The sequence below is a fragment of the Pristis pectinata genome, chromosome 26 (assembly GCF_009764475.1).
Source record: "Pristis pectinata isolate sPriPec2 chromosome 26, sPriPec2.1.pri, whole genome shotgun sequence".
In the NCBI taxonomy this organism is placed as follows: Eukaryota; Metazoa; Chordata; class Chondrichthyes; order Rhinopristiformes; family Pristidae; genus Pristis; species Pristis pectinata.
In genome coordinates this window covers 14,558,733-14,575,333 of record NC_067430.1, presented here as the reverse complement: position 1 = coordinate 14,575,333, position 16,601 = coordinate 14,558,733, and the positions used below count along the sequence as shown (strand labels likewise).

The window sequence follows — 16,601 nt, the reverse complement described above, 5'->3', positions numbered from 1 at the left end:
GGAAGGTTTGTAGTGGGAAAACACCCATCAGGTTTGGTGCCAACTTCTTAGTAGTGTGACTTTAGATTTGAAACTGGGGATGGTTTCCTTGCATTTAAACATCCAGCTGACCAAAAGAATTTCTCACCAGGAGATGCGCTTAAACTAGAAGAGCTCTGAAACCAGTTTGCAATTTAATTAAGAGTACAAATCGGCAAGGGTGTTGGACTTTGGACAGCTGCGAGGCAGTGTTGCCTTTAATAAGTGTAACATCCTGAAACACAGATACTGTTACATGCATCTGAGGACTAGTCACACTAATCCCTCATTGAAATGTGTCAGAAACGCCCTGATTAATTCCTTTGAGGTGTTACGTGTAAACTGACAAACTGTCAGTGCACATTAGCGGAACTCCAGGCTGTACACATCATATGGAAACACAAGAGACTGCAGATGCTGGAATCTGCAGCAACAAATAAACTGCTGGGAAACCCACTGAGTTTTTTGCTTCATATCATCTGGAAAGTGGCTTTCCCACGTGGTTCAGGCTCCAAAATAAACTTGATGTAAAATAATTGCAATTTGAGAGCAGCTTCCAATGGCAACAGTTGGAGAAACTATTGGCATCAATGTTTAAAGCAGTGCTGAACAGCTCCAACTTCCATTCTTGATATACCCCAAATGTGTTAGTCTCAGCAGGAGCGGCTGTTGAAGGTGCTAAATAGGTGATAATATCCCTTGGGCTAAAGCAGGTTACGGGAGTCGATGGTGAGGGGGTCAGAGAGCTGCGTGCTGGGTCAATACAAATGTACAGTCGGAACCAAAAAATAAAAAATAACAGTTCTGATGAAGGGTCTTTGATCTGAAACATTAAAGTGTTTCTCTTTTCACAGATGCTGCCTGACTTGTTAAGTTTTTCCAGCACTTCCTGTGTTTTTTTTTGTTATTACTAATAAAAGTTTCAAAAAAAAACTTGCAGATGTTGGAAATCTGAAACAAAAACAAAAAATGCTAGAAAAACTCAGTAGGTCAGGCAGCATCTGTGGGAAGAGAAAGTGAGAGACAAAGGACTGCAGATGCTGGAGTCTAGATATTGGGCTTCCCCTTTTCCTATCTTCAGTCCTAAAGAAGGGTCCTGACCCGAAACGTTGACCACCTGCTTTTCTCCATGGATGCTGTCTGGCCTGCTGAGTTCCTCCAGCATCATCGTGTTTTTCAAATGAACAACATTCTTTATCACTACACACTGACTTTTGATGGAGTCAGTATGTATATGGGTATGATTTAATGGTCAGATAATCTAGAGGTATTCACTATTTAAATCCACATTGGATAGAATGGGAGTGTAACTCTCCAATCCATGTGGAGAACATTCCTGAGCAAAATACAAACTGCTGGAGGAACTCAGCTAGTCAGGCAGCATCTGCAAAGGGAAATGTACAGTTGATGTTTCAGGTCAGGACCCAGTCCACGTGAAAGGTCTCCACCTAAAACTTTGCCTGTCCATTTCCCTCCACAGATGCTGCCCGACCTGCTGAGTTCCAGCAGTTTTTTTTATCCAAAATAAACTTTATTCATAATAAAAGACAAACTATATACAATAATAAAACAGTGCAAACCTTTACATTCGCGTGCAGATCAATTATTAGTGTTACTTTTTACACAAACCACAGCACCAATGCCACTTGTGTGGCTCCCTGGGGTGATATCCCAATCCCATATTTACAATCTTTAAGGGGCTTCGTTGCCTGACCCCGCCCCTCCCTCTCCTGTGGCAGGAGAATTGCTCCAGATTCCAGGATCTACAGTGCCTCGTGAACCCATTCCTGAGTTCATATTGAAAGGGGAGAGAAAACCAAGCCAATATTATTGTGATATTGTCTACTGCACATTGTAACACTGCATTTGCAACCTCTTGAGTAAGCACTGATAAATTAAAGTAGCTCTAGCTTTGCTTTGTGGTTTAGGAGGCAGATCCATTGTTCTGTGAATTACAAAAGCCATGTCGTTCCCCCTACTTAACATTCATGTATTCCTTGTGCTTAACCCACAGTGCATCTGAAGGTTTACATATGAATGAGGCCCCTTGAGAACCATGTTCCCCTTTATGTGATATTGGCCATTCACTGTTCCATTAGCACCTCTTAATCACAAAAATCTCACTGCAACTCTGAACAAGAGAAATCACAAAAGGGAGAAGTTCAATTCTTATTGCTTAACATTCTGCTGACAGCAGCTGACCCCCAGGATGCTGGGGTCAGCTTGCTTTGCCCTGATGGGAGCTGCTGTTTTATCTGCCCTTTCCTTCCAATGTCCGTAGGTGGATCAACAGACCTATACGGTGCTGCAGTCCATCAAGAACTCTGTGAAGGTTTCTGACTTGCTACCTGGAACGGCTTATGTTTTTCGCGTGCAGGCATTGACACGGGACGGAGCTGGGTTTTACAGTGAGACCCACGAATTCCTGACACTTGCAGAGAAAGGTGAATGATTGCTTTAGTTCTCCTGCTTGTTCCTTAACACTTAATGTGTTTGTTATATCTCCCCCCTCCTGTTAACTGAAATCTGGAAAAACAAAAAGTGCTAAGGAAAGAATTTGGAAGAGTAAGACCTTTTAATTATTCTCTATTTCATAAAGGTGGGATCTGCATTGTATTGCTGACATAGTTTTAGATCCAGCTTCTGGCATTTTGTATTTTATCCTCCCTTTGTTTAGCTTTTGAAAGTAGCTGGGTGCTTGCAGTCCAACACAAGAGCTCAGGTGGTGGGTCAGGCTGCAGTTAGTTTGATCTGTGGGTTTATTGGGCGCACTGGGGTTATTGCTGTGCATGGTGCTCACCATTGTAGGAGCTACTGGATGCATAGAGAGGAATCCAACCATTCTGAGTGCTGCTCTAAAGGGAGCACGGGGCTAACCCTGACAATAGGTCTCAAGTTCAAGACATAAGAATTAGGAGTTATTCTTAAGGCCCCTTGAGCCTGCTCTACCACTCTGATATCCACCATCTCCCTGAAGCCCCTTCACCACTGCCCCCACCCTCCACAACCCTTCATTCACATATAATCTAAAAATCTACCTCGAGCCATGAAAATAGTTAATGTGTGAACATCCTCTGACCTGATGGGCGAAGAATCTGAAACTTTCAACCCTCAGAAGAATTTTATTCTTATTTCTGACTTGAGCAGCCACCCACTTTTCCTGAGTGTATCTCCACTCTCCACCAGTTCTAAAAGCTTCACCTGAAACGAAATAACTCCGTTCGAAATCTAAAAGAAATCCTGCACATAATGTAGATCTGAAATACAACTGAAGTGTACAGCAGTTTGGACTCAGGATAAGAAAATAATTCTCTTCTTTCTTCCAGCAGATACTAATTGGATAACTCTTACAGTGGCGATGGTTGTCGGAGGAGTTGTGATAATTGCAGTGATTGCTTTTATCTACTTCAGGCGGAGGTGAGTTGTTAAATTGATTATTGCAATCAATTTAATCTCTTCAGTGGTCTTGGTTGTAGTTTATTTCAGTTTGTTGCCAAAAATGCTGAAGTTTTAGTGAAAATAGCTGGATATTTGCTTGCTGTTGATCTTGCCCAGGTAAGAAGCAGTTGTAGCCTCTCCAGCCCTTCAAGTCTGTCAGCTCCATTTCCCTGCACTGACCCCAAAGCCCTTGTTTCCCTCATTATCCAGAAACCTATCAATCTCTGTTTTGAATGAAGCTTATGACAGCCCTCTGAATAAGGAATTCAAAAAATTTACCACCCTCCGAGTGAAGAAATTTCTCCTCATCGCAGTCCTCGTACTGAGCTCTGGTTCCAAACTCCTAATCCAGGAGAAATGTCCTCCTTGCAGCCACCCTGTCAAGCTCTGTTGAATGTCCTAAGTTGCAATGAGATTGCCTCTCCTAAACTGTAAAGAATACAGACCTAGTTTACTCAGTCTTTCCTTGTGTGCCAACCCTACCATCCCAAGAACCACCCCTTCCAAAGGAAGTATATCCTTTAAGTAGGAAGCCAAAACTATACACAATACAGAGGTGTGGTTTCGTCAGGCACTATCCAGTTGCAGTAAGATGTCTTTACTCTTCTCATAATTAAAGGCCAACATAACATTTGCCTTCCTAATTCCTTGCTGCAACTGGATGTGCTCAAGGACATTGAGGTCCCTTAGAACATTACCATATATAAAATACTCCGCCTTTGCATTTATGCACACAAGTGGATGATCCAGCATTTCCCAAGTAACATTCCATCTGCCATGTTCTCACCCAATCATAAAACTTATCTATATCCTCTAGAAGCCCCTTTATATTCTTCTCCCTGTTCACAATCCCACCTAGTTTTATTCATTGCAAAACTTGGCAATATAATATCTGATCCCCTCAGTCAAATCATGACTATAGACTGTGAATAGCCAGGTATACCATGATGTGATAAATCTTTTCAGTAATGTTGTATTTGGCGCTGGACTCCCGGTAACCTCTTAATGTTGGTAAATGTCTTGTGGGTAGAACAAACACATGGGACAATATCTTCTAAAACGTACCTCATTCATAGACCAGAGGAGAGGTAGTGCAAGGTACCTTTTTAAATTGTAGTAATTAAGCCCACAACTGGTCAGTAATTAAATATGGAAATAAAATGAACAAATCCACTGGCAGCTCATGGCAACTGAGAATGGGATTTAGTGTGTAGATTTCAGTGACAAAAGTTACTCTTCCTGAAACCCAGATTGGTCTGATATACTGGTTTTTTCCCTTCCTGGATTGCTTTTGTTTTAAATAAACATGTGTTTTGTTTGAAGGAAACGCAGTTCCCGAGCACGGCAGGGACCTGAGGATATTTATTTCACCAAACTCCCTGGTAAGTCTCATTTAGTTAAAGATCCTCTCTTTGGGAAATGAAGTCAGGATGCTGGCAGGGAAGATTTCTTTAATTATTTATAAGCTGGGTAACCTTTTCTGGTGTTCCAATTACTTTGAAAATATGAATTTTCAGCTGTCTTTTCCAAATTTTATATAGTCAGCCTTTCCTGCTTGTGGTAGCTGCAACCCATTGTATTCTTGAATGCACTTGGGATAAAAAACACTGCAGGCTCCCTCCTGTTTGGTGATCCACTGGCCCCTGTGATTTGGCTATTGTAGCTCTTCTGGGGTCAAACAGCAGTTAATATCCCATTTGTGACTGTTAATGTTGGTATTTCATCCACTGTGTAGAAGATATCGGTAATATAGAATGATATTTTTATGCCAACAGACCAGCTGAAGCCTCTGAAGACCTATGTTGATCCGCACACGTACGAGGACCCAAATCAAGCTGTCCTAAAGTTTGCTGATGAGATCCACCCATCTGCCATCACCAAGCAGAAAGTGATTGGAGCTGGTATGTAACTTTTTAGCATGATATTCACTTCTAACATCCAAATGTGGAACTGCCCTCAGCAATACAATGACAGCTAAAGATAGATATATGTAAAAAGCACCTTAACTCAAGGACAGTGCTGATATTGAATCAAGTCTGTACTATTGGAGTGGCAGTATTGAGCTCGTACTCAGTGGTATCAGTCATTACTGTGCTGTTCCGTCTGAGTTTTACCTTGGTAAATTACTTCTTTTATACCTTCCTCAGGTGAATTTGGTGAGGTCTACAAAGGAATTTTGAAGAAAGGAAGGAAGGAGATTGGTGTAGCTATTAAAACGCTGAAAGCTGGTTACACTGAAAGCCAAAGGATCGACTTTCTCAGTGAAGCAAGCATCATGGGACAGTTCAGTCATCACAATGTCATCCATCTGGAAGGGGTTGTCACCAAATGTGAGTAACTCAGTCAAATGAAAAACACCTGGTAGAGTTATTAGTTAGGGAAACTCCCATGTTGAATGATCTGAAGCGAGTGTGTGACTCTCCATTGGTGATACCCTTGTCTTACATGTTCCTCTTCTATCTCCTCACAGACAAACCTCTGATGATTGTTACAGAATATATGGAAAATGGAGCACTTGATGCCTACCTCCGTGTAAGTAACTACAACTTGGATCAGTGCTTGAAGTCTATTAAATTGAAACATTTTTAAAATAGTTTTAAGCAACGGTGAAATACAAGTTTTTGGAGCATCTGATGTGTTACACCCTTTACCCTAGTTTGTACATTAAATGGTATTCCTAATCCCTCTACTGCACAGTTGGCTGACACGGATGCATGCAGCTAGCACAGATATCTGTAATCACATACACTTCTATACTTTTATACATTCAACCCCACAATGAATGCATTCAACCTGTGACCATCTCCTTGAATTTGATTTTATCAATTTCCAAAATGTGGTTATGGAATCCTATCCTAACTGAAAGATCACAAGATTACTTTAACTACTCAGTGGGATTTTGTATTATAAAGATGCTTATTAATCCTAAAGGAATGGGTTCACAAACCTGAATACACTGGTAACAGATTAGTGTCAATTTCTTCTTTACAGAATAATGACGGTGAGTTCTCTTCTCTCCAACTGGTCGGAATGCTTCGAGGCATTTCATCTGGCATGAAGTACCTTTCCGATATGAACTACGTACACCGGGACCTTGCAGCACGCAATATCCTAGTAAACAGTCAGCTGGTGTGCAAAGTGTCTGACTTTGGTCTCTCGCGAGTGTTGGAAGATGACACTGAGGGCACATACACCACCAGTGTGAGTACACTTTTTGTAGAAAGAGTGGATCAGTGTGGGGCAGAGGGCGAGAAACCAGTTTGGAAAGCTGTGTGGCCACAAGATTCCTTTAGCACTTGAGGAAAACTTGTGAGTGGGATGACTTAAACAGCTGTGAAATGCAAATCTATTCCGACTTGCCTGACTTCAAACTGATGAGTTCTAGAGGAGCAGGTGGGCAAGAGTTGGATAAGAACACTGCCTGAATATAGCCCCTGATCTGGGAGCTGGCATTGGTATGGCCTGAACTCAGCACACAGTCTGAACTCAACACTGAAAGCTGTTTGAAAAGGATATAACGTCTACATTTCTGTAGATTTTCCAAGTCCTAAAATAGGGCAGCATGAGGCAGGGATGGAGTTGTTTAATCTCTGTGCCGGGAGAGATGCTCTTCCCCTCCAGAGCCTGAATCCCAAGAAGTGTCCAGCCAGGTGACTCCTGCTCCATGTGTCTGAAATTCCATACTACAAATCCACCATTGAAAACCTAGCACTTTTAGTGATAGAGAGATACAGCACAGAAACAGGCCTTCTGCACCAAACATCAACCTACATTCATCCCATTTACATGTAATGTTGTGGCCCTTGCTATTTCCTAGCCTGTTATGATAAATTTCTTCATGTATCGTTCAAAGAACGGGTGATGTTGAAGCACTTGGTCCAATGATCTCCGGTCATCACACCACTTGCATCTATGACCCAGTCAGTTTCAGAGCCTGTCTGTGCTGATGTCCTCTGCCTTTGAACAAAATAAATACTTGCCTGGTTTTCTCATTCCCTCGGTAATTGTCAAAGTGGAGTTTATTGTTATATGCACAAGTACATGTGTGCAGAGGTGCAACGAAAATCCTACTTTCAGCAGCATCACAGGCACATAGCATCATATAAGCAGCATTCACAAGAAAAAAATAAATTAAACATTATTAAAGCACAATTTTTTACAAGGAAGAATACAATTAGATCAAAATAAAAGTCCATTTTAGTGCAAAGTGACCAAAGGGTCAAGTACGCAGCTAATTGTTTCTCCAGGACTTCCATTAATGGGGCGGTGCCGTTTCTTTGCCGTCGCTTGTTATCTGGCAGAGACTGGAATTGAGCACTGGACAGCTGGTTGGGAGTTGTCCAGTGTTGGAACAGCAAAAACTTGGCTGCAAGTTTACTTACAGAATTTTAGATGGATGTCTGGTGGGAATGTATTTGAATATCAGAGGCACGATTGCTATTTAACCACCCATAAACTATCAACAATAAGATGGGAGCAAAGTCATGACCTCTCGTTCCCTAGGATTTATTTTTAATCCTATCCAAAGAGATTGTGATCCTCAGTTGCTGATGATGCGCTTCTTTCAGGGCGGGAAGATCCCCATCCGTTGGACTGCTCCAGAGGCGATTGCTTATCGGAAGTTTACCTCGGCAAGCGACGTGTGGAGCTTTGGCATTGTAATGTGGGAAATCTTGTCCTATGGAGAGAGACCATACTGGGAAATGTCCAATCACGAGGTGAGAGGCAGAGTTGTGCAAATAGTACGAGCTCATGTGTCCTGGTTCTGTAATCAGAATCAGATTCTGTGATTCTGGATTTATCCCCAGCAGCTTAATATAGCAAAAATGTCCCGAGGCAGTTTGCCAGAGCGTTCTTGGACCAAGAAAAAAGTTGCAGAAGGAGGTATGAGAGGATGTAACTAAAAACTCAGTGAAAGAGGTGGAGAGGTTTAGGGAGGGAATTCCAGAGTTAAGGGCCTTGCCAGCCAACGCCACAGATGTCAGTTGTGAACTGAATTTGTGGATGAGTAAGAGACCAAATTACACAGAAAACATAGGAGGTTTATGGGATTGGTGTAGATTACAGAGATGGAGAGTGACTCAATGGAGAGTGAAAGCTAGGTGAGAATTTTGAAATTGAGTCTGCCTACCTGAGAGCCAGTACAGTTCAAGAGTAGGGGGAATGAAATGATGTAAAGTAACCAGACTTTTGGATGAACTTGGGTTTAAGGAGAGTTGAATAAAGAAGGCTGCTGAGAGATATTTAAGAGTTGGTACTTGTGCTGGGAAAGTTGAACCGTTTAACCCTCCAAGGATAGAATTACCATTTGTTGGCAATTAAGGTGAAGGTTGGAGATGGGGATTGAAGATTCAAGCATGCAGTGTCTGCACTAAGCACACTCTACCTGGATCCAATTCCCACACCACGTAGGGAGTGGCACCCTGCTTTGTTCATTGGAGACCACTCCACCCTCCTGACATGTTGGGCTTTAGAGCAGCATTAGACTGAGTCGTTTGAAGAGTTCCTTGTCGCTCTTGAAATGTCATCGCTTATCAACTTGTGCTTCTTTTACCCTGGCATTTGCAGTTGTATACAGAGGCCAGTTCGCCACATCCCAAGCTACTGATTTCAGCATCGTTTATTCCTTCTCTTTTGTAGGTGATGAAGTCGATAAATGAAGGATTCCGCCTGCCTGCTCCAATGGAATGTCCCTCTGCCATCTACCAGCTGATGATGCAGTGCTGGCAACAAGAGAGGACTAAACGACCCAAGTTCTGTGACATTGTTAACATCCTCGACAAACTGATCCGTAGCCCGGAATCCTTGAAAAGTATTGCAGATTTTGATCCACGGTATGTCTTAAGGGCTGGTGTCATTTGACGACCTCTGTTGCAAAGGTCAAATCCTTTTTTGTTGTGTTAATCCCAAATCTGTTGTCCAAATCTGATTGGACAGTCAGAGACTTTTTCCCAGGGCAAAAATGGCTAATACGAAGGGGCATAATTTTAAGGTGATTGGAGGAAGATATAAGGGGGATGTCAGAGGTAAGTTTTTTTTTACACAGAGTGGTGGGCGCATGGAACACACTGCCGGCAGAGGTGGTGGAGGCAGATACATTAGGGACATTTAAGAGACTCTTAGGTGTACACATGAATGATAGAGAAATGGAGGGCTATGCGGGAGGGAAGGATTAGGTAGATATTAGAGCAGGATAAAATGTCGGCATGACATCGTGGGTCAAAGGGCCTGTACTGTGCTGTAGTGTTCTATGTTCTACGTTCAGATGGAGTGGAGTCGCTAGCCTTGGACCTGGCACATGAAGGGTAAGAAGTGGGTGGTGAAGTCAGTGGTTTGCCACATGGGACCCCCAGCTTCCCATCAGCTGGGCCTTCTGGGATCACATGTAAACTAAATGTTCAGGGACCTGCAGGATTTACTGGAACAGTCGGTGAGATTAGCTGAAGGAAAATGCACCCAATTCACAAGCCGATCATTCCTGAGGTCGCCCTGTTTGTTTGTGTTGATGCAATGTCAGGCTCATCCATCATGTATGATATTGGGCTGCTTGTGGGATGTGATTAGGGGATATTTCCTTGTACTTATGATGAGTTCTCCATATGAATGTTTGTTGGCTCGCATGGACAATAACTGGATAATCCCACCCATACGATGTTACTTATTTTTGAGAGCTGAGCTCTAGCTGAATGCAGGATGCCTGGGTTATCTGTGCCGCGGGGAATGATGGAAGTGCCCAAAGTGTTTTTATATTTAAACAAAAGCATTATTTACACAGAAATGATATTTTTTACTCACTATTTACTGCTGCCAAAAGAAACATGGAAGTGCAGGGACTTGGTGACCTCTTGGTATGAGTGGGAACTGGTCAACAGCTCCAGCAATGTATACATGAGGTTTTGAAATGCACACACTGAAGCTATGCAATTTCCAGTTCTGGTCAAGCCCCGGTGGCTCCCATATATATTGGGGTGCTGAACCGGCTAAACTGGTGGTTAGTGTATGTAGCTGTGGTAATGAAATCTCTCCTGGCAGTGCTCCAGCTCTGTTTATAGCACTATAGTCCCAGAAGTGTACATTCCAATGCTCCAGGTGCATGAACAATGGAGAAACCACAAAATCCAATTAGCGCAATGGCTGTGGGCAATCTGATCAGGTCTCCGCACTAAAGGCATGTCTGACTAGCATGGGACAGAAAATAATTAAGGATTAATCTTTGCTATGGATGAGCAAATGAATTTGAGCAGACCTGTTTTATTGCTTTCTGCTGTGAGCTGGCTGCCTTTATTGTCTGATATTTTAACCCCTCGCTGCCCTGGGTTGTAATGAATAGAGCTAAATTTTCATAGTGGTAACAAGCCTCAAACAAAATTATAGAGTAAAATCAACTTGTCACCCATGGGGGACTGGATGTGAAACAGATTCCAGTAAATCCCGCTGACACTGGGCCAGTTATTAGCATTTTTATTAAAAAAATAGTTTTAGAAAGGGATTACTGATTGTGGGGGAACAGAGGGATCAAACACTCCAATGTGATTCAACAATGCCTGGTGACCTCTGAGCCAGGGTTAAATATTGCAGAAATGATGTTGCATTGATAATTTGGCAATTTGCTTAATTACGTTTGGATATTAGGGAGCACATTTGGATATTAGGGAGCATACTGTCTGAGAGTAAATGGGTGAGGTGGGGCTTGATTGTATACATTCTGCAAAAGGAGTGACGTAATGGGATGAAGGGGAGAAGCCATTCTTGTGGTGTTTGAGTTCAAAGTCATGCCTAAATCGTGGAAGGTTTTCAGAATATTTTATATAAATACATAAAGACTCAGTAATCCATGAAGCCCTTGTATTGATGTGATTTCCTCCTGCCTTCACTGGTCATGTTGTTGTCAGTACTTCACAGTCTGCTGAGCTGCCAATGTATTCAATACATTTGGTTTTATAAAAGGAAACCATGCATAATTCATAAATTTGCAGCAAAAATGCATCATTAATGTTCCCCATCACTCAACCACTCAGAACCTTTATTGGGGAAACATTAGAAGGTGACTCTGTAAATTAGCTTAATTGCACTCCTCAAGAAATATTAAACCAGCCAAATGTTTTTAAATCAAAATAAGTGTGCCTTTCCAAATCTGAGCTTTGGTTTGCATTTACCAAAGCTCAATCTGTAACTAGTTTCTGGATTGAGATGAACATCTCTAACCAGCAAAGGGAGGTTGTCCATTGTAATGGAGTAAGTCCAGAGGAACTGTGGCATGGATTGACAATGAGACCAAAAGGAGAGCTTTATAGACAACTTAACGGCTTTCAACATTAAGTACATGGAGAAGAGAAATGGCATTAGTCCCATAAGATTCAGTTTTGTGACATAGCTGGTTTTGCCCATGTGAATCTACATCTTGTAATAAATTCTCACTGCCAATGTTCTGACTCACCAACAGCGTGTCCATCCGCCTGCCCAGCACCAGTGGGACTGATGGTATGATTTTCCGTACAGTCACCGAGTGGTTGGAGTCTATAAAGATGGGACAGTATTTGGAGAACTTTATGGCAGCAGGATATAATACCATGGAGCACGTTGTTCAGCTAACCTCAGAGTAAGTAAACATTTGGGCCAACTCGCCAATCTGTGGATTATGGCACAAGACAGACTGGAGGAAATGCTACCTGCTCATGGGGCCCAGTCTGCCTGTGTATGTTACTTTCTCTTTGGATTTTGCTAGGGTAATTCCAGATAGTTATGATGTGTTCCCACAGTTACTTGGGGTTGGTGACTAATGTACAACTGGCCAGATTAGATATGATGAGTAGTGTTTTAAACTCTCTCAAATCATGACCATTACGCTGGAGATGGTCTGGCAGTCAATTTGCAAAAGATATGTCACTCCAACGCCCCCAGTATGCCTTCTGTCCCAGGGAGATCCCACACCCTTCCCAAAATCACTAATGCCTATATCAACTAAAGCTGTTAATCTCATTCCATTCATCAGTTCACAGCTAGAGACCTCAGCACAGAAGGGGATGTTTAAGTGGAATCATATCTCAAGTTGCTGGGAAAATGTCTGCTTTCCTGAGGAATTTCACATAGATATGCAGACACTTCAAGGAAGTGCTATTAACAGTTTCTATTGCACTGCAGTAGACAGCAGCCTAACCCTCACACGGAACTATCACTGACTAAATAAACACATCAGGCACAGTGCACGCCAATCAACATTGTGACCTGATTTGCTGTGATGGCTTGGAATTCCCACTGAGATGAGATAGAGGTGATTTTATCCTAAAGGAGACAAAACTTGTTCATGCTCTTTAAAACTGTGGGTCTGCTGTTTAACTGTTGAGCATCGTGTGAAAGCTTTCAATACCACAAAACTGATTCAACCTGTAATAACAGCAACATGGAGGCAGACAGATAATGGGCTTTGGGAGTGACCTGACTGAACAAAATGTAATAAAAAAAAACGTGAGTGCTTACAGATTTAACAAAAATGTAAAGGTGGGAAGGAAAACAATGTGGCAAGGTGCCGTGAGCAAGAAAAGCAATCAGAAGGTTCACAAACCAGGTGCTTTTTCTCAAAAACATTATTTATTCATGAAATTTTCAATTATACAATGTAGAACATTTATCTTTCATCATTCACTGTATTCAACATATAATTACATTCTTTTATAATATTTACATTGGGTCAACATAGAATCAATGTTTCATCCCCAAACATTCTGTCAGCACTATGTTTGAGAGGTTATTACATGGGACCCAGCCCCTCCAGTATCCAGTGGCAGGAGGACCATCTACCTTGGTGGTAAAGCCTTTGCGGCAGCTACCCCAAGCTTCAGTTCATCCCTCAGATCACAGTCCTACACCTTGTCATATGTCCTTCTGTTGCACTTGGTTTTGGGCAGCTCCTCATACCGGAAGACCAAAGTTGATGATCTTCCAGCAGCAATCAATGTTTGTCTCCCTGGGACTAGCCCAAGGAGAACAGTGTCCTGTGGCTTGAAGTGGACCTTGACAAAGACCACTTTATCCCTTTCCATACTTGCCTGGCAAATACAGATTCCAGAGGGAGATGGATGATCTTTAGACTGAGGACCCAGACAAAACACTGTCTAATTTTAAAGGAATTTAAGGAAGATGGTGGAGGGGTACTTGTACGAGTGAAGCTAATTGATTACATTCCTCAGTGCAGGGTAAATAAATGAAGGTATCCTGGAAACAGATGGCTTGCTTTGGAAAGCAGACCTTAATATCAGGGTGTAGCAAGAAAAAGCACTGCAGAGGTTTAAAACGAAACCTGTAAACAATGAAAGAATTTGCATTCATTGCAAGGAGTGTAGGGCAGAGGAGTGAAGTACCCTTGGATTGCAGGGCTGGCTCAGTAGAAGGAAATGTCTGAATATAAATGTCAGGTTCTTATCTCCATGGAAACAAGGACAAGACTGATGGGTTTCTTTGTGCTCCAATGTAGCACAGGATTTTACAGCCCTTCCTCATTTGGGAGAATAGAGTAATAGGAAGGAAAGTGATCTGTTCATTCCCAAGCTGTGCTGAAGACCAGCCCAAGCAGTCTTACCACTGGACATGATTTCCCTTGTGCCTGTATCTTCTGAATGTTAGAGCCCTTGGCTGGTTGTGTGAATTCCCATATCATTTTGTTTGACAAACCTTCATCTAATTGCCTTTAATATGACTTTAATATGGGCCAGCTACCTCCTCAGGAAAGTTCATTGCAGGAATGCTTAGCATTCCATTGCATGCTAACCACATTGCAGCCAGATGCGAAGCTATTACAGGTGACAACTATTGACCACAATGACTAAAAAAAATAAATGGAAACTCTGGTGATAGGAGTAGACAAGTCTCTTCCACTTTACATACGCTGATTCTATGCTTTCTTTTCAGGGATGTGAAAAAGATTGGAGTTCGGTTACCAGGCCATCAGAAGCGGATTGCTTTCAGCATTCTGGGACTGCAGGAACAAGCTAATAGCATGGGTGTATACACAGTGTGAACTCTTCCTGCACCTAGGAGGTGCAAAATCCTTTTCCACTGACTTGCATTACTTGAATGGGACAGTAGTCCTGCACCAGAGTGCAGGAGGGACCAGTGCCGAAGAGAAACTCGATTCTTTATTAAAATCTAGAGAAGGGGAGAAAAGGAACACCTTGCCAGCCTGCCTTTATGACTCCCTCTTTTCTAGTCTGGGATTCCCGATTCCCACTGGCAAGGGTCTGATATGGCTGTATGACAAGAAGGGGAAGCCTTTCAAAATCCTTGAATCCGCCTGGCTGTAACTGAATTGCTGCAGTGCGCGTGTGTAGCGGGTTTAGTGGAATACATACAGCATTCGGTTCCTTGGGCATTTGGTTTAATCAGTGCATTGATTTGTTGACCTCATCCCTCCAGAAGCTTCCAGGGACCCAAGTACCAGTGGTAGTAATGTGGTAGGAGATGTCTCCTCATCTAACACCATCTTTAGAGTTTGTTTTTATATTAAAGTGGAGACTCTCAGGAAACATTAGTTTTTGAACTTTTGTTTTAATGCTTGATGGCAAAATTGGGAGTTAAACCTGGCCGTTTAATGGATGGTGCGCAGAACACCAACTCAACTTTATACAGCCAAGTTTTTTGAACTCTAAGTATGCTGATAAACGCCATTTTTAAACTCTAGCAATGCTGCAACAAGTGTGCTTTCCACATCTGCCATCACTTCTGCTTTATGACCTTGGTGATCCTTCTGTCAAAGCCTACATGATTCCTTTACGTAAGGTGTGATCCCAATTAACCAAGATTGGGACAATAATGTAACTGATGCCACAAAAGATCACGATTGTTTCTGTGAGTGATCAATGAGTCGGAACCCACCACCAAAAAATGAGGCACTGGATCTTGGGCGAGTGTTCAAAACTCAATTGGATCGTTACTTTCTAACGAACAAGTTAAATGTGAACAACTTCTACTGCATCTGAATTAAGGCACCCATTTGCCTTCTGTAATTCAGACCACCTCTGCTCATCCTGGTCACGCAGTGATGAGTACTATGACTCTTTGTTAATGCAAAATGTAAACAATGCATCATATCACAAAATCCCAAAGCTAAGCTCTCCTGAAATTCAGTGTCACATCTCTGCATCTTGCAAACATTCCCATTTTCAGAAATCCCTCTCCCAGATGGTTTATAATTGAAATGCATTTCCACATGATCCATAAACTAAAGCGTGTTGCTTTGGGGAGACAGTAAAGAGGGGAGGAATTTTGCACACAATAGTACTGCAGGGGGAGGAAAGAGAGGCAGGAAATATCCTTTTTTTTCCCAAATCGAGTTATTTTATAAATTAAAAATAATGAATTTGCACAGGCTGAATTTTTATTTCCTGATTTATAGGAATCTGACAGATAAATATATTTTGTAAATCTTTTCAGAAATAGTTTGATAGAAACCTCTGCTTTTTTTTTAAAAAAAGAAAAAAATGATTAATTTAAACTGTATTTATTCTGTGCTTTCCCATCTGACTGATTTTATTTATTTAACTTAGTTAATTTTGTTGCCTCTGGCTGTAAGTGTGTGTGATCTTGCTCTTTGTCCTTTAATTTGCTTGTATTTAGAACATGATTTATTTATTCAGACCAAAGTGAATGGAGCATATCAGCAAGTTCTCTACCCAAGATGTTTCTTTTTGTAATAAAAGTTGGTGTTCTGGTAGAGAGTTTCCTGTGAATTTTCCTTCCTGTCATTTTAAGATGTTGGGAATAAGTTTCTACTGCTGTATGAAATTGAAATGATGCATTGAAAGGGCAACATATGCCAAAGTTGCTGATGCTGCTACAGTCGGACCTGCCCAATTAGGCCAATGCCTCAGCATTCAGCAGTCAGCCTGTAAACACTCTTGCCTCATGGAAGAAAGATGCCATTGAGACCGTCTTGCCGGGGGCAGTTCTTTGAAAGAATGACCTAATTAGTCCAATCCTCCTGCACTCTCCTCCACAGCTCCGTGGATTTTTCCTTTTCAGGCTTATATCAAGTTTCCCTTTAAAAGTTGCTATTAAACCTACTTGCACTACCCTTTCAAGCGTTGCATTCCAGATCATAAGCACTCAGTGCAAAAGAATTTATCCTGGTCTCTCCCTCCTGGTTCTTTTGT

At 42.0% G+C, this 16,601-nt stretch overlaps 1 protein-coding gene across 1 annotated transcript in view; it reads left to right on the top strand.

The window, feature by feature from the left end:
* Nucleotides 1-16,162, top strand: part of epha2b (eph receptor A2 b) — a 46,348-nt gene extending 30,186 nt beyond the window's left edge. Inside the window, exons 7-17 of the mRNA XM_052039132.1 lie at nucleotides 2,300-2,462; nucleotides 3,348-3,435; nucleotides 4,780-4,838; nucleotides 5,232-5,357; nucleotides 5,604-5,786; nucleotides 5,927-5,988; nucleotides 6,448-6,657; nucleotides 8,025-8,174; nucleotides 9,097-9,290; nucleotides 11,900-12,055; nucleotides 14,362-16,162. Of these exons, the coding sequence (XP_051895092.1) occupies nucleotides 2,300-2,462; nucleotides 3,348-3,435; nucleotides 4,780-4,838; nucleotides 5,232-5,357; nucleotides 5,604-5,786; nucleotides 5,927-5,988; nucleotides 6,448-6,657; nucleotides 8,025-8,174; nucleotides 9,097-9,290; nucleotides 11,900-12,055; nucleotides 14,362-14,470 (1,500 nt within the window). The 3' untranslated portion in view covers nucleotides 14,471-16,162. The remainder of the gene's footprint in view (nucleotides 1-2,299; nucleotides 2,463-3,347; nucleotides 3,436-4,779; nucleotides 4,839-5,231; nucleotides 5,358-5,603; nucleotides 5,787-5,926; nucleotides 5,989-6,447; nucleotides 6,658-8,024; nucleotides 8,175-9,096; nucleotides 9,291-11,899; nucleotides 12,056-14,361) is intronic.
* Nucleotides 16,163-16,601: the final 439 nt, after the last annotated feature.